A 27,611-nucleotide genomic window follows, 5' to 3' on the forward strand; every position below is an offset into this window, starting at 1 on the left:
CTTATGTGTACCTATTGAAGTCTAGCTACTCCACTTCCAAGCCTACGCCCTGCTAATGTGCCTGGGAAAGCAGTGGAAGATGGCCCAAGTGCTTGTCCCCTATACTCTTGTGAGAAATTTAGATGAAGCTCTGGGCTCATGGCTTTGCTTGTCCTCGCTCTGACCACTGTGGCACTTTAAGGGGATGAACCAGAAAATGGAAGGAAGTGCTCTCTCTCTCGCTCTCTCTCTCTCCCTTCTCTCTCTCTCTGCTCTCCTTTTTCTCTGTAACTCAATTTGCAAGAAAATAAAAAATAAATCTTGAGAAAAAAAAGTGTCATTTCCTGAAATCCATTCATTTTTAACTATTTTCAAAACTACAGTCAAGTAACAAAATAGATACTCCAATTTTTTTCTAACTCACATGACCTATAATTATAATAATTAGATTAATAATCCAATAACAAACCAGTAGTGGCTTACTTAATTGTACCTAGGCAAGTGCTACACTACCAGGAGAAAAGCAGCCAATAGCTGGCAGGCTCTCTGGGCCTGGACATTAAAAATAAAATAAAGCAAAATTGAAAAAAAAAATAAAGAAAAAAGTCACCATTTATACTCCACACTTAAATTTATTTTTCATATGTAAATAAAATGAAGTTGATAATTTTGAAACCATACACCATTAAAACAAAAAGACATCATCAAAATCCTGGTCAGTTTGGTATCTTGCAACTTTGCAAAGTGGAAATCTTGGAGTCTTTGTAGGAACACTCTATCCGCAATGTTATTTGGGATGTACCATCCCACTTTTTAAGCACTATTTACTTGATAAGCCTTTATTTGCCAGGCACATGCTGGACCCTGGAGACCTTCATCAACCTGAGTTATCACCCTTGCCGTCAAAGATATCAGTTCCCATATTTGAAAGATCCTATAACTTGAAAGCCAAATTCTCCTCATTTATCTTACTATGTTTGTTTTTTGGGGGGGGGGTTGTATGTTTGTTTGTTCGTTGGAAAAGCAGATATACAGAGAGGAGGAGAGGCAGAGAAAGATATTCCGTTTCCAATGGTTCACTCCTCAAATGGCCACAACAGCTGGAGCTGAGCCAATCCGACGCCAGGAGCCAGGAGTTTTTCCAGTGTCTCCCACAGGTATGGTAGGGGTCTGAACATTTGGGCTGTCTTTTCTTCCTCTCCCCGGGCCGCTGAAGGCTGGATTTGAAGCAGAATACCTGGAGCATAAAACAGTGCTCACTGGAGGTACTGGAACTGCAGCTGGCAGCTTTTCCACAAAGATGCTTTCCAAATACACTTTTTTTCTGCATCAAAAAGCATCAGTATGTTTCCTTGCAATTAGTTTGTCTGAATCCTTTCAAGTAAGTGCATTGGACACCTAATACTATGTGCTATCTCCTAGATTTATCCTGCTCCCATTCTGTTTCTGAAAAATTAGTCTACATGCTTGAGTAGAAAGCATGACTCAGATTAGATAATGAGTCTGTGATTACAAATGAAGAAAGTTCCCTCAGCTCAATAGTATAGATTCATGAACTTATAAATCATGAAATCCTGAAAAGTTAGCAAATAAGTTTCAGGGGGTTGATACAGCTGTCCACCAATGCATCACTCATCCACTTTTCATTTCATCTCTTTGTATCTGACACAAAGCTAGGGTTCGGGTCTACAAAAATGAAAAACAAACCTTCAGTGAATCCAGCATCTGAGACTTGGAAGAATCAGGAAGGAGCTGGAGAAATCCAAAACGGATTTTTTTCCCCCCAGAAGAAATGTGTTTAATTTTGAAATAAATAGCCATTCCATTGCCCCAACTTTCAAAAATGATAAATAAAATATTGCCTTCTTTCAGAAGTTTTAACTTCCTCTCCCAACAAGCCATCGAGCAATTATTTAGCACTTGGTATGTGCCAGCATTATGAAGGCAATGGACAGATAGGACCAGACTCGGTTCTATCATGGAAACAGAAACGTGTCATGTGGCAGGAGTCACAGGAAGGGTTCACCAGAATGGAGACTCACTAGTATATTAGCAAATCAGCGGTGTTCATTTTTACCGTTTTAGAGACAGGGAGAGACAATGAATCAGCAGGGAGTGGATCTTGCACAAAAAAGCAAGGTCTACTGCACACTCCTTTCACTGTTGCTTGGAAGCTCTGCTGATTTAAACCTACTTTTCAAGCTTATATTGTTCTCTTGTATTCTCTATCTTTCCTTTTGATCAAATTTTAATTTTTTAAGTTACTTATTTGAAAGAAAGAGAAATACAAACAGCCCAAAAGATATATCCCATCTGCTAATTCACTTCCCAAATGCTCATGAGAGGAGGACCTAGGAATTCAATTTGAGTCTCACACATGAGTGGTAGGAACTCAAATACTTGAATCATTCGCTATATCCTTCCAGAGAGGGATTAGCAGGAAGCTGAAATTGGCAATAGAACCAGTACTCGAACCCTGGGATGCTTGCATCAGCATAAGCGTACCCTGGGCAGTATCTTAATCACTGTGCCAAGTGTACACACTCTGCCTTCTGTTAATGGTATTTTCAAAACTCTAACATTTTTCTCTTAGGTAATGTGGGAGGTTTTCTTTTTTTTTTTTTTAACTTACTATGTTTTTTTTTTTTCTTTTATTGTTAATTATTTTGCATTATGTGACAGTTTCATAGGCTCTGGGAATCCCCCCCTCCCTCCCCCTCCCCCTCCCCCCAGTGGATTCCTCCACCTTGATGCAGTATTACAGTTCAAATTCAATCAAGATTCTTTCATTGCAAACATATACCAAGCATAGAGTCCAGCTACTTATTGTCCAGATGGGTTGAATAGTTTCTTGGGGAGACCTTTTCTGGTCTGAAGTTTGAGCTGGCAGAATATCATCACAGTCAATTAAGAGTCCCAATATAACATCAACAGCAATTTGCAATGTTATGGAATTGACATGGTTTTGAGTAACCAGTGTATTAAAAAGAAAAAAAAAAAGGAAAACAAGTCCTAGCCACCACCTATGATTAGCTCATTGACATTTCAATTTTAGTTCATATACAGGACCGGCTGCTCTATACCTTAAAATGGCCATAAGGCACCATTCAGCTGTTTCGTGTCCATTTCATCTTAGTATTTAGCCAGTTGTTGTGTTGAAGTAAAATTTTGCTGATCTTGGCAGATTTTAGGATAATCCAGACTGGCTTGTAACTCTAACAAGATATATGTCAACATTTTAGGTGCAGAACATTTTTTTTTTGGGGGGGGGTGCAGGAAAATCCTCAACACCATGGTGAGGAGTAACTAATCTTTGTGACCCACCCAGCGAGGCATGAGCCAATCCATGCCAGCTCTTTCCTGTCAGATTTCAAGTTCTACTTTCTGTTGTTTATTTATTTTAGGTTTTTTTTTTTTTTTTTTTTTTTTGTATGATTGTTTGTTTGCTGTGAGGGGTTTTCGAAGCGATCCCGATGGTCATTGCGAGGGAGGGGGGGTCCAGAGGTGGAGCCAGGCTCGGACCAGAGAAAGCTCTCCTCCCCGGTCCCGAAGGACGTTTATTGTTCTTCTGTTTCTGCGGACCGCTCAGGGCTTCTGGTTGTCTTTCCGATGACGTTGGTTTCTGCACGGTAGTGTTTGGACTTCTTCCATCCCCAGCGGAAGCTCCGGTTGGGGGTGGGTGACCTCAGAGTACTCGGCCTCCGAGGGCATCCAATTCCCTGTGGCCTCCTTGGCAGTTGGGATATAGTCCTTGTTGCTCGTATTAATAGTTTGTGGTGAAGGTCTGGGAGTCTTCATGGTTGGGATCCAAGCTTCCTCCTTACCACCTGCTCCACTCTGGAGTGCTCCCCTGCTCCACGCACATGACCTCCTGTTAAGAGGTTGTCAGGATCGCACCCGATTCCCCTCTCATGCATTGGTATAGTAGTTTTATTGTTGTTTAGTGCCGCTTTGAGTCTGTTATCTATGAATTACCAGATTTGATCTTGATAGGCTATATTGTACTTTTTTCTCACTCTTTTTATGGTCCTGAAAGATTTCCCTGCACTCAATGTGGGAGGTTTTCAAAGAGCTGCTAGAAAATGTGCATTAGTTCAATTTTCCAATCTTAAATGCCTGCAGAGTTCTTGATGCACACTTCCCTGATATATACTGAAGCTGATTTTTGCTATAATTCATTTCATGTTGAAAGTCTAATTCCAAACAGAGGTTTATTTTAATACAAGCCTCCTTCTCATGCCTTCTTGATCTTTATAATTTTGGCAATATTGGAAGAAACTAAAAATTCCACTAACTTGAGTTAAAGGCCACCATTTTACATTTATAATTAATTTAATTCCTTATTTTTTTTTTTAAAAAATGCTTATTTGTTTCTATTGGAAAGGCAAATATACAGAGAGAAGGAGAGACAGAGAGGAAGCTCTTCTGTCCTCTGATTCACTCCCTAAGTGTCCACAACCACCAGAGCTGAGCCAGTCCAAAGCCAGGAGCCAGAACTTCCTCCAGATCGCCCATGTGGGTGCAGGATTCCAAGGCTTTGGGATGTCCTCTACTGCCTTCCTAAGCCACAGGTAGCAAGCTGGAAGGGAAATAGAGGAGCTGGGACACAAACCGGCACCCATATGGGATCCCAGCAGATGTAAAGCAAGGACTTTAGCCACTAGGCTAACAGGTCAGGCACAGCTTCATTCTTTTCATTGATCTTCTAATGTAGGAAGGACAACACTCTGCTCTTTACTGTGCCCTGCTCTAACTCCTTTTCCAGGACAGAGATGTTCAGGATTTCAAGATTTAGATAGTGTTTTTCTATATTTATAATGGATTTGTAGATTTACTCTCTTAAATTTATTTTATTATTTATATTATTTACTAAGTTGAGAGGGATGCATGCCCATGTGGGCCTCCAATTATAGTGGGGAGTGTCAGGTGTGGAGGAAGGTGGGAGGGACAAATGTTTCAACTATTTTTTTTAAATCCTGTGTCCCCAGTGGGAGAAGGTGAGGGGGCTCCTCCTTGCTGTCAAACTACATCAGCATCGGGAATGGGGGACAGTCATTCGATGAACCTTAGAGACCCCAATGAGGGGAAGAGTATTTTGAGGGTGTTACTTGAGTGGTTTTAATAGTTCTGAGATATTGTTTTTGTTGTACCAGGTTTGAGAAAAATCTTTCTAAGTTCTGTTTGCTGACCAGGTCTACCTTAGTGTATCCCCAGGCCCAGGAATATGTTGCAAAGCTTGACAAGGAGAGTGGTCCTTGTTGAAGCACCTGACGTCCTCTGCTGCTCTAGATGAGCTTAATGTCATGTCCCCCATGTGCATCTGGGCATGTGTCAACAGATGCTGCCAGCCTGGCCTGCTCCCAAACCCTGGTTCTTATGCTCACCAGCAGCAGCTGCGGCTCAACAAGAGAGTGTTCACAGTTTTCCTTCCAGGCCCGTTCCCAGCCACAAATCTCACATTTGCCAATGGGAGCAGTGGCCATGCTTGGCACAGTCTGCCCTCAGTCCTGGCCTTTGCATGTACCATTAGGTACCTGATAGCAGGCCTCCTCTCAGCCCCAGACACTGCAGGAGATGGTGAGTTCCACAGTGCAGCCTTGCTCAGCCCATCACCATCCCTAGCTCTCATGTAAACTGGTGGGTGCTGTAGTTCCACAGAGGTGAGCCCACAAATCCCTTACAGAATCTTCCCCCAAATCTGGTTCTCTAACATTTCAGTGGCTACTACAGCCCAACCTGATGTGGCCCATCTCCTGCTCCAACAGGTATTGAAGCCTAGCCCAGCCAGGCTGCTCCTCAACCCCAGCCTTCATGTGCACTGGCAGGCAGCAGGCAGTGCTACTTAACCCAGCCCAGATCTCTCACACGGGCTGGTGCCTTGGCTTGACCCAGACATACCCTCTGGTTTTTTCCCTATAAAACATCCTCTCTCAATTACCTTGCTCACCTGTGAGTGCAGTGACCAGGTCCATAGACACGCTGAAGCCACTTCTCCCCTATCAAACATGTCCTCAAGTGCCCCCACTGCAACATATCCCCAGACCCCGTTCCATGGGCAATCTGTAGTACCCTCACTGCGCAGCAGCATGTGGTATGCCTGGGGACTGCTTCAATGTGTCCTGGTCTGGCATCACCTGCCTTCTCCACATACCTTTTTAAAAAATAGAATAGGCAACTATGCAGGCACAGATAAAGTTAACACAGATCTGGCATTAACCAGGCCCACAATGCCTGCCAGCTACTGGCTGCTTTTCTCTTAGCACAGTAACACTTGCATAGGTACAAGGCAACCTAGGCAGTTGCCACAGTCTATTGTTCTGAACTGTGCAAAGTAGTATACATTGTAACATCTGCAAGTCCCAGGAGTCAGATTCTCAAAGCTATCCTCAGGGGCAGGGAGGAAAGGCAGTGCCGCAAGAGCTGAGACCATACAGAAAAAGAAAACGTAGATGCATACCATTTTTAGTTCCTTACTCATAATACTTGGTAGATACCCTTTTTTCTCATTTCCAATGCTACCACCTCAGAAAGGTGATTTTTTTTTATCTATACCCCGAAGAATTAATTTTGAAATATATATTTTAATTTAATTTTAATCTGCTTGAAAGATAGTTAGGGAGAGGAGAATAAGAGATAAGAGAGATATTTTCTATGCAGTGACTCATACAAGCAGAGCTAGAGTTAGGCCAGTCAAAGCCTGAAATTCCTTCTGGGTCTCCCACATGGGTGACAGGGGCCTGAGTACTTGAGGCCTAACCTGCTGCCTTCCAGTACGTTCAGAGGAAGCTAGATTAGAAGCAGAGTAGCCGTGTATCCAAGCAGCAGTTTAATCTGCTGTACCACCATTCTCCAAGTTTTAAAATAATACACAAATTACTTTGAGGATAAGGCAATGAGATGGAATTGAATAAGGATTGTTACCATGTCTAAAGTCAGGAAAGAACACACAGTGAAAAAGAAACCCAGATGAATTAAATATTTTCCTACTTTTATTAGCTCCATTTATTGGATCCAAAAGGATGGAAGTTGGACCAGAAGTTAACAAAGAATAGAAGATCTCAGAATATTACTCATCAAGATATTTAAATATCTCCTCTGAAAAACCCATCTAGAGAGTTCCATGATAGGTGATCAAGTTCTATCCCTGGAGCATCAGATTTTGGTCAGGAGCAAAAGATTAGACACTTTAAAATTTGCTTGTGTTTGTAGTTTCCCCCAATAACTTAACAATAAATTATAAAAAGAAAAAGGGTTTGACATGGTGCTGTGGCACTAGCATTCCATATGGCATGGGGTTTAGTCTCAGCTACCCCAGTTCTGATCCAATCCCCTCCTGGTGGTCTGAGAAGGCAGTGGAGTATGACCCAAGGCCTTGGGCCCCTGATTCCATGTGAGAGACCAAGAAGAAGCTCCTGGCTCCCAGCTTTGAACCAGTCCAGTTCTTACTGTTATAGCCATTTGGGGAATGAACCTGCAGATGGAAAATCTTTCTTTCCCTTGTAAATCTGCCTGTCTGATGAATATAAATAAATCTGTAAAAAAAAGGAAGGAAGGAAGGAAGGAAGGAAGGAAGAAAGGAAGGAAGGAAGGAAGAAAGGAAGGAAGGAAGGAAGGAAGGAAGCAAAACGGGGAGAAAGGATAAGCATTTGGCAGAGAGGTTGAGAAGCCCATGTTCCACACCAAGTTCAAGTTCTGGCTCTGCAACCAACTTTAAATTCCCACTAATGCAGACCCCAGGAAGCAGCGATGATGGCTAAAGTAATTGAGTCCTTGCCCCCATGTGGAAGACTCAGCTTCAACCCAGCGGTGGTTAGCTCAGCAACACATCTTCGATTGGCTTTCCTGTCTTCCTTTCCTCTAGTGCTCTCTCCCTCCTTCCTATTTTTGGTATTCATCTAGCAAGTAAATTGTCTAAACTCATGTCTGACATAGCTAACCAGTTATCACCTGAGATGGGTGAGTTTTGATGGAAAGAGAAGCTTCGCTTGTGTAGTGTCTCCAACTGGGGCAAAGGGAACTACAAGAATGGTGGAATTGGCTGGCTTTGGCGAATTGCCTCAAGCCCTGAAGTATGCCTTAAAAAAAGAGAAGATCAACTGAGACAGATATCAACTGACAGAATTCTGTGGAATTTTTAAGTCCTCTTTAATCGCAAAAAAAATTCTGTAGCCAAAGGGCAGGCTAGGCTAAACATAAGCTCAGAATCAAATTGAATTCCACAGATAGCAGAGTGCCAGAGGTGCAGGTCTATGATAGAGAAAGAGTAGGGCCCAGAAACTTGGAATGAAGCATCTGTATGTGTGGAAGAGGGCATTGAACTCGGGATGCTATTGAATAATGGAGGCTATAGAAGCTAGTCTCCTCCTGAATAGAGAACAGCCTTATCTTGCCAAAAGGGATGGAAACTTCCCTAAATCAAATCACTTGCTTGTCCTTCTTGAGTTGCCTTCCATTCATTCTTCTAATTGCACACAAATTGATAAAATCCAAGGTAATCATACATCATTATGGGGAGAGGTAGAGTTTCTACAACCAGAAAAAAACTTTACTGAAAAATTACAGAAAGAATTGACAATGGGAATAGATTTAAAGATGTTAACTTGAGTAGAGTGTGATCCAAGGCCAAATAAGCGAGGGATTAATGGTTTGGGAGCATTCTCCCATGACTCAAGATTTAACATCTTTTCAGGCTATCTGGAGTGTGTTTCAGCATATTACAAAGATGGTGGTTTGAAAGTTGGATATTAAAATAATTTGGAGATGCCAGAGCTGCCGCAACCATTAAGGAACAAATCAAAAGGCTCAAGGAGGGAGGCATGTCCATATGAGATTTTTACATGAGACCAAATGCCTGAATAGGTTTTCCAGAATATTCCTGTCATTACAGCAGTAAGAGATGCACTAGAATTTTTGAAAGGTCACCATGAATGTCTTCTGTGAGCCAGGATTACAAGAGAATGCTGCCATAGAATTGGGCTCTCTAGATCAATAGAAATGAAAGAATTCCACAGACATATAGTCTCACTGGCTACATTTAAACGTCAAAGTTCAGATGTATGTAATAGGTGTAACAGGCATCATGACTAGAGGAGCAGAAAGTCTTGAGAGTTTTTAGAAATGGTGACTAGACCTGTGCGTTCCTAAGGATAAGATACATAAGCAGCTTATAAAAGCATTGTTTGACTTTAAAAGATCACTGCAATTATGCAGCCTGCCACGATCAGCAATCACATTAGGAGAGCCATCACAATTTAAAAGCAATGTCTACATACTACAGAGTTGTACTAGAGACTTAGCTCCTGACCATTTGTCATCAGGTAACTCCAGTTAAGGATGTCCACTGAGAGCTGTGGATTGTCACATAATCTGATTTATAGCCTGGGCCTGTACAGCTGTAATCCATTATACAAATGGAAACCAAACCTACAGGATCAGGTCTAAGCAACCCCAGAAGGCAAACATAGTGAGTCAGGCAGATTTTCGGGTACCTGTGGGGGTAGAATAATATATGTACATCTTCACATTTCACATTAATGTCCACTGACACACTTCTGTCACTGAGGAGGCTCTTAACAACCAGATAAATAAAATGTTCTTTGGGAAGATGTCCACTATAGGTATTTCGATACTACTGTAATTGCCTGATGAATGCAGTAGCCTTCCTGGTGGGTGTGGTAGAATTTCATGACCCCAGTACTGTTGGATCCTTTTCATTAGAATGACATAGCTGCTGCTTAAGTTTTGACTTATCAGCAGCAAAAATCAATACTGAACATTTGAAGGAAACCCAGCCTTCAAGGACACTAGCCAGACACTTGGTAGCAAATTGATTATGTCAGCTCTCGCAACCTCTACCCCGCCTCCCAAGTAAAGAGTGATTCATCCTTACTGGAAGTCTCTCCTCTTATGGATATGCATTTGGCATCCTTTCTGACAGTGTCACTTCTAGGATTGTCATCTGAAGGTTAAAGAATGCTTTACTGACATGGCTTCCTACATAACATAAATTTGGACCAAACGACCCACATTAAGGAAGACAACAAGAGGCACATTGTGGCATGTATGTTTCTACCATATACCACACAATCTACAAATAGTTGTTCTGATACAGTGTTAGAACAAAGTATTAATGGCTCAATTTGGAAGCAACACTTTACATGGTTAAGAGTTGTCCTACAGAAAAAAAAAAAAAAGAGTTGTCCTACAGGCATGATACACATATATAAAGCCAATGACAGATCTATGGTGATGACGTGAAATAGCTAGGATATATGTGTCTGGAAATTAATACAGAATAGTAGGATTGGATAGGATTGGATCCTGTCACCATGATTTCCAATGGTTCACATGTAGAATTTGTTTCTTTTTCTCAAATCATTAGGCATCATCATATTATAGGTCTTGGTAACTGCTGGAAGTAAAAAGGAGAAATAATTTTCACTGGGGACTGGCTTTGTTTGGCTTTTATGTGCAAGGACTAGTAAACAAAGAAAGCATCTTTTATGCCAGTAGGGTAATTTTTTTTCTGTTTATCATGAGCACCCAAAATTGCTGCAGAATGATGGAAAAGGACAAGTATTCTGGATCTCAAAAGATTCAGGGGGATTCCCCTTGTTCTTCCTTGCCTTGTAAAATAACTGGACAAAAAATACACTGTAACAACTTCACCCTGCTACAAGCAAGATAACCAAGTGTTTCCTCAGGGATAAAGTCCTGTGTCTCCTCACTGAGCAAATAACTTAGATCAAAGTGTCCACCAAGGGTGCAGAAATGCTATGAAGGATGGCAAAATCTAAAAGGCACCTGATGAATAGGAGTTATGGCCTTGAAACGGTTGTAGTAAAGGCCATCTGCTTGCCGTACTAACCTATTATTCTTGAGTCATTTTGAGAATGAATACCTATAACCTTACAAAGATGGTGACAAAATGGATATTATATAGGGCAAAAATGGGTCTGAAAGCTCAAAGAGATAGACTGTAGGAAATGGCTTTTTGTGTTCTGTGTTACTTCTTTTTATTTGAACCTCAAATGTGTTGAGGTTCCTGGTCCTGCTGCATCATTCTGCCTTTCTGACTCATCACTCTTCTCTTCCCACAGCTGCAGGAGTTCACTGAGCCCACACTGAAAGATCAGACATTTAGCGGAGTTAGTTTCCCTGCTGGACGCCACCCTCAGCTGCTGGCTGAAGGGAGTCAGTGGATAAACACATCAATCAGCCTTTTATCCTTGCGAGGGAAAATCCTGAAATACAGTGTTCCTCATAAAGTCCCAGTTGACCAAAGTGACAGTCAACTTAATAATGTATACTTTAACGGCCTTTTTCTTCATGAGTCTCTCAACTTCTGCCTTGCAGGTAAACCACTTGCTTTAATTCCTGCTTTCAGTAGAATTCGTATAATAAAGATAAATAAGCCAGTTCACTGATGGCTGATGGTGATCATAGAAAATGTTAGCATTGTTCATAGAGAAAAAGCTAAAAATAGTTCGATAGAAACAGCAAAGTTTACTAAAATTTGGAAGCACATTTATTGAGCACTGATTATATTCTAGCATTTTAGAAGGCTTTAAAAAAAAAGATTTATTTATTTTTGTTGGACAGGGAGATATACAGAAAGAAAGAGAGACAGAGAGAAAGATCTTCCATCTACTGGTCCACTCCCACAGTGGCTGCAATGGCCAGAGCTGATCTGAAGCCAGGAGCCAGGAGGTTCTTCCAGGTCTCCTACACAGGTACAGGGTCCTGTTGTTTTGGACCGTCCTCTACTGCTTTCCCAGGCCCCAAGCAGGGAGCTGGAAGGGATGTGGCAGTTACAAGGTGAAGATTTAGCCACTAGCCTATCATGCTGCGCCCCAGTTCAAAAATTTCATTATTTTTTAAATTATTGTTTTATGATACAGTTTCATAAGCTTTGGGATTTCCCAGCCCCCTCCCAAGTTCCCTCCACTTCCCCCTGCCATTGATTTCCCTCTAGTTTTACAATGGGTAAAACCTTCATGAACAGTCATAAGTCCATCATGCTGTTATTGAAGAGTTTCCCGATATTGTAGGCTTGGACAGTGTCAAAGGTTCCAGCATCCTTATGTCAGGATATTTTCAACTCTTTCACTGGGCGTCCATCTCTGGTCTAGACAGTTTTTGAGCTCATATCTCAATTTTAATTGTTAACTTTAGGTGTTACTGCCTGGGGTTAATGTAGATTTTCTGTGGCTCGAAATATATACAATGTGGGATGCTTAAGAAAAAAATGTAAGCATGTTTTTAAAAGGATTCGTCTATTTATTCAAAAAAGTGAGAGACAGAGAGAGAGATATTCTGTTGGGTCACACCTCACATGGCTGCAACGGCCAGCACCGGACCAAGCAGAACCCAGGAGTTTCATCCAGGCATCCCTTGTGGGTAGCTTAGGCCCAAACACTTCTACTATATTCTGCTGCTTTCCCCAGACCACTGCCATAGAGCCACTGTCAGAAGTGGAGCAGCTGGGACATGAACCAGTGTCCAAATGGGATGCCAATGGTACAGGTGGCATTTTTATGCACTGCACTACAACAGCAGCTTCCAAACTGTGGTTTTTATAACTTCTTAGTCAAGCCTATAACTATGCTAACACTTGCTAGAAACCCTCTGAAAGGATTCTTTCAAGCTTCATTTGCTTCATCATTGACCAGCCTTTGCAACAATAGCCTCTCTGCTCCTCCGTTACTCCATCACTTGTAATAACTCAGAAAGTGTGTTTAAATTACTATAGAAATGTTAGCATATAGTGAAACTGTTAAATCTATCTTGACAATAGGATGCTGGAATTTCTGCCATTGTCTATAACTACATTGTCAGGATACATTTAAATAGCAGAATGAAGAGCTTGTAACTATTTCTGACAGGCTGTACTATTGTAATAATATATGGGAACTCCGTGGGGAGAAAGGATATGGGGAGGGGGAGGAGGAGAAGCCTATGAAACTGTATCATAAAAAAATAAAAAATAGTTTTAAAAAATGTTTGTATATGAAAGGGTAAGACATTTCTGGTCAAAGACTATGAGAGCAGAGATTGTCCTATAAGTGGTTGTAAACTCATGTTTATTAAATCAGGAAGAACCGGGATTTCAAATAAGTGGATCTTGAGGTGGCGGTTAGCCTAGTGGTTGAGACACCCACATCTTACACTGAAGTGCCTACATTTTGGCTCCAGCGCCTAATTCCAGCTTCCTGCTAATGACTAATGCAGACCCGGGTAGCCAGCAGTGATGTCTTAAGTAAGTGGGTAACTCAGTCCTCCCATCCACAAAAGAAACTTGCATCGAGGTCCCAACTGCTGAGTCTGGTTCAAGTCCAGCCTGATTCATTGCATGTCAGATATCTCTGTCTCTCATTTTTCCTCCCAAAGAAACAAAACTGAAAATACATTATATCTAAGTCATAAATACAGTTATATTACTCATTGGTTTTAAAACTGGGGCAACTTAATTTTTCTGTCCTTCAATACAGGAAACTTCAAAAGATTCATAGAAAGAAAAAAGAATTAAGGATGAATTTATTTTAATGAGGAAATTTTTTTGGAATATATGGATATTCCCTGTGTACGAAGTATGAGATTTGAACTTGGTGTTCTATCCCAATTTCAACAGTCAATTCTTTCTACAAATTCTAGTCCATCACTTGCCTCGACTTTAGTGGCGGTGACTCTAGCCCAGTCTCAACCTCTGCTGTGCAATTAACCCCTTTGTTTCTCAGATATTGTTTCTTCCAGCCTAATGCCTCCCTTCATGGGTTACTCCTGGACTACGGTATAGAGAGATGATAGAAACTCACATTCTGGAGTTCAGCGGAAATTGCCAAGTAGGCCAAGGCTACAATTTCTAACATCAACATCAGAGTTGGGAGGGGCCAGTGACGCTGTCTGTTTTAACAGAAGGCATTTGAAGGATGAGCAAATTCAGTGACTCAGCTGAAAGCATATGTTGGTCTCCAGATTTTTACTCCAATGCTGTTTTCACAATTTCAAAGTGGTAAAACCAAAACTACCATTACTGCCCCAAGGTGAGTTAACTCTACAGAGATGTCTACTGTGATTCATAGTTCTAGACACTCATACTCTAAGGTTAGTAGTCCCCAGGGCTGGGATCCTTCTGGTGATAACATTCTTGCTGGCAGTCTTGAGGTGGCACAGAGCATTACATGGCAAGAGACAGGGAGCAAATGTTTGATTATTTCTAAGGGGTCTCTATAAAGTCACGAAGTTTCAGCAATGTGGACTATATCGTAATGACCTAACACAATTTCCTATGATTTCACCTCAAAAATTCATCGTTGGGTTAAGTTCTGGCTGTCTTATTGTCTTTTAAATAATTAAAAAATTTTACTTTTAACATTGTTCACATAGCTGAGGGGGTACACGTCCATGTGGACTTCTGACTAGGGTATTCTGATACCAAGGTAGGTGGGTGAGACAAATGCTTCAGTTGCCTTCTTGCCCTTCTCCTGTGTCCACAGAGGAGGGGAGGAGGGGACCGCTCCAAGCTGTCAAACTCCATCAGTCATTTGATGATGCCGTAGAGACCCAGATGAAAGGAAGTGTATTCTGAGGGTGTCACTTGAGTGGTTTTTGACAGTTTTGAGAAGTCGGTTTCATTGCTCCAGGATTGAGAACATCTTTCCAAGGTCCACTATTGACAAAGTCTACCTTAGGGTATCCACAGATCCAAGAACATGCTGCAAAGCATGGCCAGGAGAGTTGTCCAACCTGTTCTGCTTTCCTTCCTCTGACAAAGTAGCTAATGTTCCCTATTGGACTAGATGAGCTGGATGTCATGTCCCTATGTGTATCTGGACATGCTGTCCATCTCATATGTATCAGCAACTCAGGAACCCCAGTCCTGATACATGCAGTCCAAGGTTGGACAACACATCCTGTGATTTTCCCTATAGCCAAGGTCTGAGTCCAGCGATCTAACTGGGAAATCCTTCAAGAAACCTTGCCTGGAGTGACCTCAGACTTGACCCTTTGTGTGCCAGCCAGTGCAGGGTTAGGTTTGGTCTGTCAGCTGCATCAACCAATGCACATACAAGTGCATTCAACTGCCTGGTCAATTTCACCCCAGGCCCATATCTCATGTTGATCAACAAGTGCTGTGGCCTAGCCCAGTCAGCCCATCACAGACCTAGTCCTCATGCATTAGCAGGTGCGTTGGCCTAGTTGAGGGGATCCAGTAACTCCCACCAGTCCTGGTTTTTGTATGTGCCAGCCTCTGCTGTGGTCTGGCTCAGTCCAGCTCACCCCCAGACCCACCTGTCAAGTATGCCAACAGATGTTGCCACCTTGTTCAGCCAGGTCTGCACCCAGCCCTGGTTCTTGTGCTCAGTAGCAATAGCAATAGCCTAGCAGGAGAGTGCCCACAGTGCCTGGGGCATGTTTCCAGTCCTGGTTCTTACACCTGCCAGGGGGTGCTGTGGTGTAGCCTGACATGACTTGCACCCAGTCCCAGCACTTGCCAGCTGGTGTTATGGCCTAGCTCAGCTGACCTGCACCTATTTTGGTTCTCGTGCACACCAACAGATACAGCAGCCTATTCTAGGGTGGCCTGCCCCAACATCAGCACACCCTCAGGCCTACATCTCACATTGACTGGTGGAAACAGCAGCCCAGAAAAGGAGACCCTCAGGTTTGCCACACAGCCCTGGGAGTGTGCCAGTAGGTGCTGCAGCCCATTCTGAGATAGCCTACCCCCAATCTTGGCATTTGCTAGCAGATGCTACAGCCCGGCTTAGCCTGGTCTTCCCCCAGTTCTAGCTCTCCTTGTCAGATGCAGCAGCCCAACCCAGTGTGATCCACCCCCAGCCCTCATTTAACCTAGCCGATGTTGAGGTCAAATCCGGCCTGGTCTGTCCCCCGTGCTGGCACTCACTTGTGCTAGCTAGTATGTGCCACAGACTGACTCTTCCCAGCCCACCCACAGATCTGGCCTACACATATGCTAATAGGTGCCACAGCCCAGCCTGGTCTAGCCCACACATAGGTCTGGCTTTCACATTCACCAACTAGAGCTGCAGCCTAGCAGGGGTGTTTCCCAAGTTCCCTACCCGGCCTACTCCCAAACATGGATCTCTTATGTGCCAGTGGGAGCTGCTACCCAGCCTGACATGGCTGGTCCCCCACCCTGTCACACACCAGCAGGGACTGTGGTCTAGTCTGTCTGGCCTGTATTCATTCCAGTTCTCACCAATGGGTACTACAATCTAGCCAAGCTTGGCCAACCTTTAGACCCAGTTCATATTGACCTGGTAGGTGCTATCCAGCCTAGTCCAGCCTGTCCCACACCCATTTTGACTGGTGAGCACCAGTGGGTGCTGGAGCCTAGACCCATCTGGCCCACCCCCAGATCCAGCTCATACACATGATGATGGGTGCTGCAGTCTTGCCCAGCCTGGTCTCCCACAGCTCCAGCTCTCGCATTCTCTAGTGGGAGCTACAGCCCAGCAGAGGATTCCCCAGTATTCCCCTACCAGGCTTATTCCTAATCCCAGGACTTACACAGGCTGGCAGATACTTCAGTCCAGCCTGGCATGGCTCACCTGTACTCTCAGCTCTCTCTGGCAGGTGCTGCGGCCTAGCCCAGCCAGGCTCAACCCATACCCTGTCCTAGCTCTTCTATGTGCCAGAGAGTGCTGAGGCCTGGCCCAGCCTGGCTGTTCCCAGACTGGGCCACACAAACACTGACTAGTACTACAGACTTGAGTGGCTGGCCCGCCCCCAGTCCCAGCTACTGTGATCCCCAGCAGGAGCTGTTGCCTAGTAAGTGAGTTCCCCAAGTTTCCCTACCAGTTTCCAGATCTCACAGGAGCCAGCAGGGGCAGCAGCCCTGCTTGGTCTGGTTAGCCCTAAGTCCCTTCCTTTGCATGTGCTGCTGAGAGATGCAGCCTGGCCCTGCCCAGCCTCCTCCCAGTCCCACTTCCCATCCAGCTTTCCCACCTGTGGCCTGGGAAAGCAGTAGAGGATGGCCCAAAGCCTTGGAACCCTTCATCCACATGGGAGACCAGGAAGAAGCTCCTGGCTCCTGGCTTTGAATCCGCTCGGCTCCAACCATTACAGCCAACTGGGAAGTGAACTAGTACATGGAAAATTTTTCTCTATAAATCTGCATTTCCAATAAAAATAAGTATTCAAAAATTTTTATTAATGTTGGCCTAAACCTTTAAACAATTCACTTACTTCAACACAGGTTACAAGTTTAAAAAAAGAAAACTTGTTTTCCTTGCAGATATCAAGAGAAAATAACACATCTTGGAGGCTGAAAATCTACAAGTCAGGATAGATTTTGGCACAATTTCAAATCCTTAAGGAGCTGAAGTCTGTTTTCCCGCTTGACTTTCACTACAAGCCTGTCTGCATGGACTCACAGCCCATCAAATTTCAGATGTGATAGCCTAGGAAAAGCAGAGGTTCAGGGATATGCTCATTGACTAAAGAAACCTGTTCACTTCCCACTGACGCAATGGGGGAGAGAATGACAGCAAGCGGCCTCACACGCAGTAGACGGGCCAAGACACTACCTTGTGCGAACTTGAAAGGAAGGGAGAAGGCAGGGATTCCTGGAATTCCCGCTACTTCTCCACCATAGCATCACTAGCAAGTCCATGTGCGCTGGGGCTCATCCTGGGGTCCAGGGGGGTCCGAGGCTGCACATGGCACAGCTCTGGAACCTAGCTTGCATCTGAGGAATTCAAGGTGACCACGCGGGGTTCGTGGGGCGGCCCAGACCGGGGGGTCCTGCTATCCCACTACAGCGGGCAGTCCTGGCCCGCGAGGGCCCAGTGGAGTTGCGGGGCTGTCGGCGGCGGCGCGGGGCGGAGCTCGGCTGCGGGGAAATGACGTTGTCGTCCCCGCGCGCCCCTCAGGCCGGGACCCGCTCGCCGCGCACCCTGGTAACGGCGGCTCCGCGGCTCCCGCGTCCCGCTCCGCCTCCCCGCCTCCCTTCCTGCAGCCCGCCCCGTCTCCTCCCTTCGCAGCCCTGGTGACGGACACCTCACCGGGTCCAGGGTGCGGGTTGCGAGCGGGACGCGGAGCCGCGCTGCACGCAACTCCCTGCGCCCGGCACCGGCTGCGGAGAGGGCCTGGCCCGGGCGTCCGCCCCGCTCCGGCGACGCCCGCGGCCTCGGGTCGGTGGGACCGCCCCGTTCCTAGAAGAGGGTGACCGAAGGGTCGCGGGTCTGGGGGCTCTTGCGGCCGCGTGGAGGGAGCGCCGAGGGCCGGGCCGGGACGCGGCCGCCCCAGCAGTGGCCTCCCAGACGTCCGTGTTCCGCGGGTCTCCGGGCCGGCGCGGGGACAGGTGTCCCGGCCGGAGTCTGTCGGGAAGATGGCGACCCCGGGCATGAGCTGGCAGCAGCACCACCACGGCAGCTCGGCCGCCAAATTCACGCCCTCATCGGCCGCCGCGCACCTGGCCGGGCACACCATGGACTACAGCCAGGACATGCACCTGAAGATGAGCAAGAAGATCGCTCAGCTCACCAAGGTAAGGACGTGGTGGCGACGGCAGGCTCACTTGCTGCCCAGGTGAGCGGGAGGAGGGGGTTGCTCGGAGAAGCAACAGCCGCCGCGACGGGTCTCAAAGCCATCGAACTTGGGAGGAGCAGGCTGGAACTGGAGGGCACAGTGGTGCGTGAGTGGGGGTGCGGCACCTGGCACTCCCTTTCAGGGAGGCCAGACCAGAGTAGATGAGGATTTACTTCCTGTTCCACAGTAATGAAGTCGTTTTCCTCGGGCATCTGCCAGGGAGCCACAAGTCTTCACATCCCTGGACCACAGACAGTACAGTACCGTGTTTACCTTACATGACCCGGAATCTCTCTCTCTGATTATGCCGTTAAAGAAGAGAATAAACTTTCTGAGGAATGTAAGACAAAACGTACCTTACAAGCCATCTGAGGGATTTAAAGAGTCATTTCTCTGCTTGACAAAATGTCTCCCCCGCCCCCCCTCCCCAAAAGCTTGTTAGATGAATTGCTGGGTGTCAGTGCTCTGGTAAATATTTGAGACGATCAAAAGGTGAATATTCAAAGATCAGGTAACCTGCAAATTTGGTCAGCCTTCATTGATTCAGGGTTGCCCCCGAACTAGTTAGCTTTTCTTTTCTTTCTTTCTTTTTTTTTCTTTCCAGTTTAGTAAACGTTGACAGTGAGAAAGTTGGCGTTTGCATCAAGAGCAGTTCAGGTTCATTCTGTTGTTCTGTTGGTCTCTCAGCGGCAAATGTACTGAAGGAGAAGTGCTTCGTGGTTTCTGAGAGTTGGTTGGGATGGCCAGGCGATCATCCAGTGGTAAAACTGAGCTTGTATCTGCCCCTCAAGGTGGCCTGTGTGAAAAGTGGGTGTGGTTGGGGTTTGTGGTCAAACCACCTGTGAAGTTGGACTCGACTACCAAAGTTCTGGAATAAAATCCCCTGCTAGTTGGCGCTTTGGAGACTGAATGATGATCTGAGGGAAGAGGGTGATTTTAAGAAAGAGATGTGACCTGTTGAAGGTGGGAAGGAGACAGAGCAAAGGGAGGCTTGGTGGCAGAGGTCCCAGGACAGGGCAGTGGAGCTCAGCTCTGCAGATGGGGGCAGTGCGGGACTTTCTCTTGGTTTGGTGTTTGCTCTGGCAGCACTGTCTGGGTCCAGTTTGTACTGCTTCTCCCTGTGGCGGAAGGTCCCCACACTGAGAGGAAGGCACGTGTAAGCATCAGGGCAGGCGATGGGGGCATTCACACACTTGGGGGCTCACAGCCAGGTTCCTGCAAGGGAGTGTTTGAGCTTCAGAAAGCTCATGTTCAGGGTGTGTTTCCAGAACAATGCATTTGCACAATTCATTCATTCTGGCTCTTTCTCGATATGTGCATTACAGACATTGTGCTTATTTTTTATGGTTACCCTTGAGGGGAAATAGTGGAAACTCTGCAGGAAATAGTGGAAATTCTGCATTCCTGGTGGGACCCAATACTCTTTCATAAAAGCAAAGGTAGCTCTTCCAGCTTGTGCTTTTTTTCATATACTTGAGCAGCACTGGTGGAGGTGGGAAGATGTCACTTTCTCTCTCTGTGCCCACCTACAGTCCAATGAGAGAGCAGGATGGTGCTCCTGCCCACCTCAACCATTAAGTGCTGCACCTCATCTTTGCTGGACATTACTCAGACTGTCCATTTAGTGTTTACAGTTTGTAACTTTTCAACACTTTCCATGCCCTCTGCTAAGTGCCTCATTTAGTCCTTTATGTTAGTGGTTCTCAGTGTCATGCTGTTGACATTTTGGACTAGATTGTTCATGGTGGGCTGCCCAGTGCATTATAGGGTGTCTAGCACCATCACCCAGTGGGTGTCAGCAGCACCCCCTTCTCTCACCACACTGCTGTGCAGTAAGAAGAATTTCAGAGCATGACTGCCAGTCCCAGGGCAGTGCTGGGTGTGTGGGAGGGACAGTGGTGACCTCATGCCAGGTTAAGGGTGACTGTTACTGACTGCTGAAATATCAGCATTCTGCCACTCCTCGCTTGCCTCTGTTGACTCCCATGAAGTCTGAGGATAGAAGAGTCTGACAATAGCACTGATTTGCAGTCAGCATCCTGCAGTTTCTGAAGCATGTAAGAAGGCCTGTTTCCCTTGTATACCATTTGGAACTTGTCAGATTTCACAGTTATGTGCACTTACTGTAAATACCACAAGCACAGCATCATGAGTACATATGGATGTATAGAAAAATAAAGGAACAAAAGAGAGAAATGGAAGGAAGGGAGGAAAAAGGAAGAAAGAAAGGGAAAATTTGGAAAGGAGGTAGTAAGGCAGCGCTTGTGCAATGTCATGGCAGTGGAGTTCAGAGCCCGCCCTGGGAATCAGGCACAGCATATGGATTTTGAACTCTTGTTTCATCACTACTAATATTAACCTTACAGATCACTGAACCCTGAGCCTCAGTTTCCTGAGCTTAAAATAGGGATGCGGTGACCTGCTTTGGATTTGCAGTGGCACATCACATGCACTTCTGGCTAGCCTTAAAGTGACATAGCAATAGAGTGATATATTTTTAAAATATTCTGCTCATTTAAGCATGAACCAAGCTACACTTAATACCCCTGTATACTGCTTTTGACAGCTTTCTGCTCTAAGCTTTACTATAAAATAGTAGAGCTATAAGCTCTACTATTGAATTATAAAGATTTTACATTCATATGTGTTTTCATTCTGTTAAGAGCCTAACATAGGGCCAGGCCCAGTGGCCTACTAGAGTCCTTGCCCTGCATGTGCCAGGATCCTATATGGGCGCTGGTTCGTATCCCGGCTGCCCCACTTCCCTTCCAGATCCCTACTTGTGACCTGGGAAAGCAGTCGAGGACAGCCCAAAGCCTTGGGACCCTGCACCCTCATGGGAGACCTGGAAAAGGCTCCTGGGTCCTGGCTTCAGACTGGCTCAGTTCCGCCATTGTGGCCACTTGGGGAGTGAACTGATGAATGGAGGATCTTTCACTCTGTTTCTCCATCTTTCTGTAAATCTGCCTTTCCAATAGAAATAAATAAATCTTAAAAAAAAAAACAGCCTAACATAGATGTCTTCTCACGGTGGAAGAACAGAAGTTCTCTAATCACCTTGTATGAAAGGGAGATTTGGCTAGATGTCAGAGTAAAAGCAGAGAGAGTGGCATTCTCTTACTACATTCTTGCCCTTTAAAAGGAAGTCAAACATATTTAAAATCACTTGTGTCAGGTTTCAGTAATTTACATTAGACTCTTGAGTTCTGTTGTGGCAACTTTCTGGAATTGTTCATGGCTGGATAATCTCAGGACAGGTAGAGAAGCTGGGTGCGTTCAGTTTTACAAAACCACGCTTGGGTAATTCTGTCCCCTCTCCCTCCCTGCATTGGCCCTTGAGTTGGCAGTTAAGTTGGAAAGCAGGACTTGGAGGATGTAATTATACAGTTTGACTTGGTCAGTTTTGACTCTACCCCACCTCCCAGCATAATCCCCTTTGAGACCCTTTCAGTTTATTCTCTGCCATGGATGAATTGAATTTTTCTGGTTGCTCTTACATAATATAAATTGTGATTCAGTAACCAAGTCATAAACAATTCAGTTTTGTTATTAAAATATTCAGTGCCAGTAAATAAAACCCACAGATCAAATCTGAATTATACATGAAGCTTCTGCGCCATGCCCACTCCTGCTCTGCCTGCTGTGGGGTGGGGGCTGGGTGGTGACCCTAGAAACTGGAGGGGAAGGGCATCCATGGCTTGTTTTCTGGCTTGGCTTTTCTGATCTTGCTCTGTCTTGCCAGTACTGGTTTTGGATCCATTTCTCTTTAGACAAGGAGAAGGGAAGAGAAATGAGGAGTAAAAAACGCTGAAGGTAGATGGTGATTGAGCTTTCGTGTTTTTGTAAGCTTGACAGAAGTTTAGAACTTGTTCTTTCCAAGGCTCATCTCAGTCACTTCACATTCTCACTTCTAATTCCTTGACGATGATGGAGCATCTATATTCTGGCTGATCGCTTGCTCCGTACTTAGCCTGTGGAGCTGGTAGTGGCATCCTCTTCATTTTGCTGAGGTGTGTGGACCTCTGTACCTTAGCATTTTTCCTCTCTCCGAGGCTGCAGTCCTAGTCCATGGGGCGCACTCACTGTGCACAAACTCTGGTCTTGGTCCCAGGTCAGCCATCTGTCTTGCCTTTTCCTCCAGTTCCTCATTCTTCAGATTTTCCAGGAATGCATCAGGTGCTAAGTCACTGTTAGCTTTAAGTGGTCTTCTTGAGCTTTAGGGATAGGACAGGTATCCTCTACCTTCCCCCAAAAGGCATGGGCCATTGTTGCATTAACTCTCACTGAGGGAATCTCTTGGAAGCTCCCTAGCACTAGTGTTGGGAGCTGGAAGGTAACATGCATCAATACGCTTTGCTTTAGACTTGTAGTTTTTGTTTTAAGATTTATTTATTTTTATTGGAAAGGCAGATCTACAGAGAGAAGGAGAGACAGAGAGAAAGATTTTCTATCCACTGATTCACTCTCCCAAGTGGCTGCAATGGCCAGAACCAGGAGCCAGGAGCTTCTTCTTGGTCTCCCACACGGGTTCAGGGTCCCATGGCTTTGGGTCATCCTCAACTGCTTTCCCAAGCCACAAGCAGGGAGCTGGAAGGGAAGCGGGGCAACTAGGACATGAACTGGTGCACATATGGATCCTGGCGCATGCAGGGCAAGGACTTCAACCTCTAGGCTACTGTGCCAGGCCCCCAAGTGACATCTTAACTGCTGTGCCCAGTGTCCATCCCTACCTTCTTTCTCATATTAGTGATTCAGTGATTTCTTTTCCATGTTGAAACTGTGTTTCACTTACTGTCTGAAAGACTGTCCCTCTCCCTGTCCTCCGTCCCTGACACTTTGGTAACAGTGAAATCAACTTGCCTTTCCTATCCTCCATTAAAATCTGAGTTTATAGATTACTTATTTCATAACAATTGTGTTGCAATTTTGTAATAAAGATTTGCTTATTTATTGAAAAGGCAGAGCGAGAGAGCGAGGGAGAGATGGAGCTATTTTCCATCTGCTGGTTCACTCCCCAGAAGGTTGCAATGGCTCGTGTTTGGCGAGGTCTAAGTGAAGAGTCAGGAACTTCAACTGGCTGTCCTACACGAGTGGCAGGGGCCTAGGCTGTTTGGGCCATGTCCAATGGCTCTCCCCGGGGGCATGGTAGGGAGCTGGATGGGCAATGGAGCAGCCAGGACTTGACCTAGAGCTTATATGGTATGATGGCATTGCAGGTGGTAGTTTGACTTGTTAGGCTACAGTGGCGCCAGCTTGATAAATTTTGAACAGAGCTGTTTTGCGTGTGTGTGTGTGTGTGTGTGTAGTCTTAGATAAATGTCACAATATTTTCATGTTTTCATGAACAGCTTTAGTCATTCCAGACTTGGAATTTTGAAAGTTACTTTGGTGTAGTATTTGCCGTGCTTGGTGTGAAAGCAAACTACTGTGGTATTTTTTTTTCCCTTCAGCTGCTTGCTTTCTTAGCTGGATTGTTGAGTATACTTAAAGCAGTGGCATGCTAATACATTCTGAGTTGCCTATCTCTGTGACATGCTTAGTGAGACAGGAGAGGGGGTAAAGGGAGATTTCAGCTCTGAGTGTCTGCGTTAGACTAGTTTTGATGGGGGCTGATCAGGAAACCCCGTTCCCAGAGCCAAACGGCTCTGATGAGGGAGCAGTTACCACCATTTGGGTCAGAGGTGTGGTGTTTTGGGTTTCACAGCTTGGATTTGAATTTCAGCTTCACCCCTGATGAGGGTCTGAGCTTTAGGAAATGTTTTTGCTTTGTGCAACCTGTGGCCTCATCTGCAAAAGGAGATTAATAGATCCTGACAGATTTATGTAATGATTGAATAAGATTATTTATGTGGGAGAGATAATAAGTATGAGTTTTTAGCTACCTTACAGTCCTCTTTTCCTTGTTTCAGCTTCTTTTGACATAGCCTACAATAAAGCACTGGTATATATGTCACATATATGTTTATGTATATCTACATATATAGCACTCATAAGACACATACGTTATGTAAGTTTATATGTAATATATATGTAAAAGTTCATTTATTTGAGAGAGTGAGATAGAGGAATGGACAGAGAACTCCCATTTACAGTTCACATCGCAGAGGTCTGGAATAGCTAGGTCAGGCTGGATCCAGGAGGCAAGAACTTCCCTCGAGTCTCCCACATGAGTGGCAGGGACCTGACTGCTTGAGCCATCACTGCTTCTTTCCAGGGTGTACATTAAGAGTAAGCTAGAGTCAGGAGTGGAGCCAGAACCTGACTACAGAGTAATAACTCATCAGGAGCGGCTGTAACTCCATGCCCGTGTTCTCTTTTTTGAGGGAGATGTGATCCACACTGTCATGGGCCAGAGCTGTAGGAAGTAAAGATAGAGTAACACATAAAGATAGAACAACAAATAGATAAATGTAGAACAGTAAGTCAATTCTTACCATTCATAGTAATTATGTTCCGTGTGCAAGGGGGAATACAGGTTGGATTCCTGACAATAAAGGCTGAAACTCACCCTTGAATAAAGTTTGTCTATTTTGCTACATTTTTGGATTACCTATTAATTTTAGCAAGTAGGCAAATGCACAGGTATGCGCACAGATAGGAATGATGGACTGTTTTTGAAAAGGGAGGCAGAACTGTGCATCTGTTGTTTACTTAGCTTTCCTCTGGTTTGTCAGCTGGTTGCTGAGACCTACTGGACTGTGACTCTTTCTAGCACCCTCGACACCCTCACTTGAGTGTGACTTTCACCCTTATTTTCTCCCAGACACCCTCAGATGAGGGTTGAAGGAAGGCTAGTGGGGGTGGCAGTGTGAGTTGCCAGTCACTAAGCAGCCACCCTAGAGTCACCAGCAGGGGATATAATTACAGTTGAAGCCTCATCTGATCTGCTAATTGTGGTCTTTGTCATGTGAACTTGATTCTGCCGCATTGCCTTAAGTGGAAGAAGGAATAAAACATAGAGACTATTCTAGGGCATGGAGCAGAACTTTTAAAAATATAACCTTGATTTCATGTAAACCAAGTCTTATCTTTAATATTCATTTCCTTTAATATTTGCAGTTACTTTCTTCTCTACAAAAATCTCAGCATGTGAGCTGGTTTTGTTAGAAGCCTCTGTCTTCCTGAAGATTGGTGTAATTAGAAATCTTGGACAGTCCATGGCTACTGCGCTTTTAGTGCTTCAGAACTAACTTTGTGTAACATTCAGAAAACTTTGGAGGCAGTCCTACTGGTTTCTGTACTGACACGTGTCTTCCTTCAGTGATCTGGAAGAAAGTCAGCTTTCACTGTTTTTCACAGCAGCATATGTTGTCTGTCCATACACTGTGGTTACCAGAAAATAGTGACTATGAAGGAATTCAGTTATTAGTACTGTATGGTCATGAGTGAGATAAAAAAGTGAACTATCCTGGAGTAAGTAATCTGATTTGAATTCAAACCCATCACGTTAGCCATGCTGTGTCTTAGGAACACATGGATGTGTATTTTGGTATCTGTGAAGGTGCTTATTAGGCTAAAAACTGCAGCAAAGTACTGGGGTCTGTCATATATAGACGTGGGAGTTCAAAGGAACATGCATCCCTGCATCCAGACAAAAGATGGATTCCCAATGAAACTGTTCGGCATGTGTAGACAATGGAATGCTGATCTGTCTGACATTGTGCCAACAGTGCTGGGGAACACTTAAATAAGAGACTGATAGAATTATGATTCCTTATGAAGGACTACACTGTTGTAACAAAATGGGAAAAATCTGATGGTGGGGTGGGAGTTTGGGGGGGAATCCCAGCCTCTATAAAATTGTACCACATAATTCAAAATTGAAAATAAAAATGTAAAAAAAGAAAAAAAACTGCAGCAAAACAGAGAGACTGTTGAGACCAGAATGATGATAAAATCAGGGTTTACTAGGGTCTGCTCCCGGGCGAGGTTCACCAGTCTGCAAGTGAGTGGGCCACTGAAGTCGCACTCGGACTGAGGCGTGCCTAGCTTAAGCAGTGGTGATGATGGGGATTGAAGTAGAGGTATGTGTTGTCTTCTGAATGGTTGGCTCCATTTGAATGAGTCCAGGCAGGTATTCTGGGTGGGAACTTTTGGCACTACCTAGGGATTTTCCACCTGTCCCGGGGCCCTCCTGGCTAACAGTGCTACCTGTATTTCAGATAAGATTAAGACATTGCTTCTCTGCCTTTTGGCTAAGATCAAGTGCAGATGAGATAAAGTTAAGGGTCCTGAGAGATGGGAAGGTCATCCTTGATCATTGGTTGGAGCAAGTATAATCACGAGCTCCGTTTAAGTAGGGATGGATGCTCAGTGTCAGGATGGGACATGAGGAATACATGACCATCCTTTGCTGACTTTGAAAACAGAAGGTGCCCCAACACAAGGAATGCAGGTGGCCTTTAGAAACTGGAAAAGGTTGGGCCTGGTGCAATGGCTCAGTTGGCTCAATCTTTCCCCTTTAAGTGCCAGGATCCCAAGCTGTGCCTGTTCTTGTCCTGATTGCTCCACTTCCCATCCACCTCCCTGCTTGTGGCCTGGTAGAGCCGTGGGGGATGGCCCAAGGCATTGGGACCCTGTTCCCCCATGAGAGACCTGGAAGAGACTCTTGGCTCCTGGCTGTGGATTCAGTCAGCTCCGGCCATTGCGGCTGTGTGAGAAGTGAACCAGCATTTGGAAGATCTTTCTGTCTCCTCTCTATAAATCTGTCTCCCTCCTCCCATCCCCAAATGTCTGTCTTTAAATCTGCTGCTGCCCAAATACATTTTTAAAACACAAAAGAAGAGCTTTGGAATAGTTAATGTGAAGCTAATGAGGTAAGCTGACTAGAGGTAAATTAAAGGATCCATAAGCCTAGGGTTGTCCCAAGAGATTAAATGTGATCTTTGATGTCAGTTTGAATGTTTTGCAGTTTTTTGCCAAGTCCTAAACAGTCCTGAGAAGATGACCATTGTTCAATACATGCAAGAGAGGATGTCACAGGTTATGAGGGTTAATCCAAAGCTTAAGTTTTGCCTTACAATTATGACAAAAGACCTGATTTTATGGGAGTTAAAAGCTTCATGGGAGCTGGTGTT

At 44.9% G+C, this 27,611-nt stretch overlaps 1 protein-coding gene across 1 annotated transcript in view; it reads left to right on the forward strand.

The window, feature by feature from the left end:
- Window positions 1–17,930: 17,930 nt before the first annotated feature.
- Window positions 17,931–27,611, forward strand: part of FAM184A (family with sequence similarity 184 member A) — a 106,954-nt gene continuing 97,273 nt past the window's right edge. Inside the window, exon 1 of the mRNA XM_058680370.1 lies at window positions 17,931–18,493. Within this exon, the coding sequence (XP_058536353.1) occupies window positions 18,335–18,493 (159 nt within the window). The 5' untranslated portion in view covers window positions 17,931–18,334. The remainder of the gene's footprint in view (window positions 18,494–27,611) is intronic.

Source organism: Ochotona princeps, chromosome 1, assembly GCF_030435755.1.
Source record: "Ochotona princeps isolate mOchPri1 chromosome 1, mOchPri1.hap1, whole genome shotgun sequence".
NCBI classification, from domain to species: domain Eukaryota; kingdom Metazoa; phylum Chordata; class Mammalia; order Lagomorpha; family Ochotonidae; genus Ochotona; species Ochotona princeps.